General features: G+C 70.2%; 1 protein-coding gene across 1 annotated transcript in view; it reads left to right on the top strand.

Moving 5' to 3' along the window:
- Window positions 1-53: 53 nt before the first annotated feature.
- CRTC1 (CREB regulated transcription coactivator 1) overlaps window positions 54-235 on the top strand; it is a 42,818-nt gene continuing 42,636 nt past the window's right edge. The window contains exon 1 of the mRNA XM_010563249.1: window positions 54-179. Coding sequence (XP_010561551.1) covers window positions 54-179 — 126 coding nt within the window. The remainder of the gene's footprint in view (window positions 180-235) is intronic.

Genomic DNA, 235 nt, shown 5'->3' with positions numbered 1-235 from the left:
CCTCCCCTCCCGCCCCCCCTCCGGCGCGGGGAGGGGGATGCGGACGGGGGAAGATGGCGGCCTCGAACAACCCGCGGAAATTCAGCGAGAAGATCGCTCTGCACAACCAGAAACAGGCGGAAGAGACGGCGGCCTTCGAAGAGGTCATGAAGGATCTGAGCCTAACCCGCGCCCACCGGGTGAGGAGACGACGACGCTGCTGCCGCCGCCGCCACCCGCCCAACCGCCCGCCCGC

This window comes from Haliaeetus leucocephalus, unplaced genomic scaffold (genome assembly GCF_000737465.1).
Source record: "Haliaeetus leucocephalus isolate CR32 unplaced genomic scaffold, Haliaeetus_leucocephalus-4.0 Scaffold164, whole genome shotgun sequence".
NCBI classification, from domain to species: domain Eukaryota; kingdom Metazoa; phylum Chordata; class Aves; order Accipitriformes; family Accipitridae; genus Haliaeetus; species Haliaeetus leucocephalus.
Note: the sequence above shows the minus strand (reverse complement) of the source record. Positions and strands in the feature narration are given on the sequence as shown.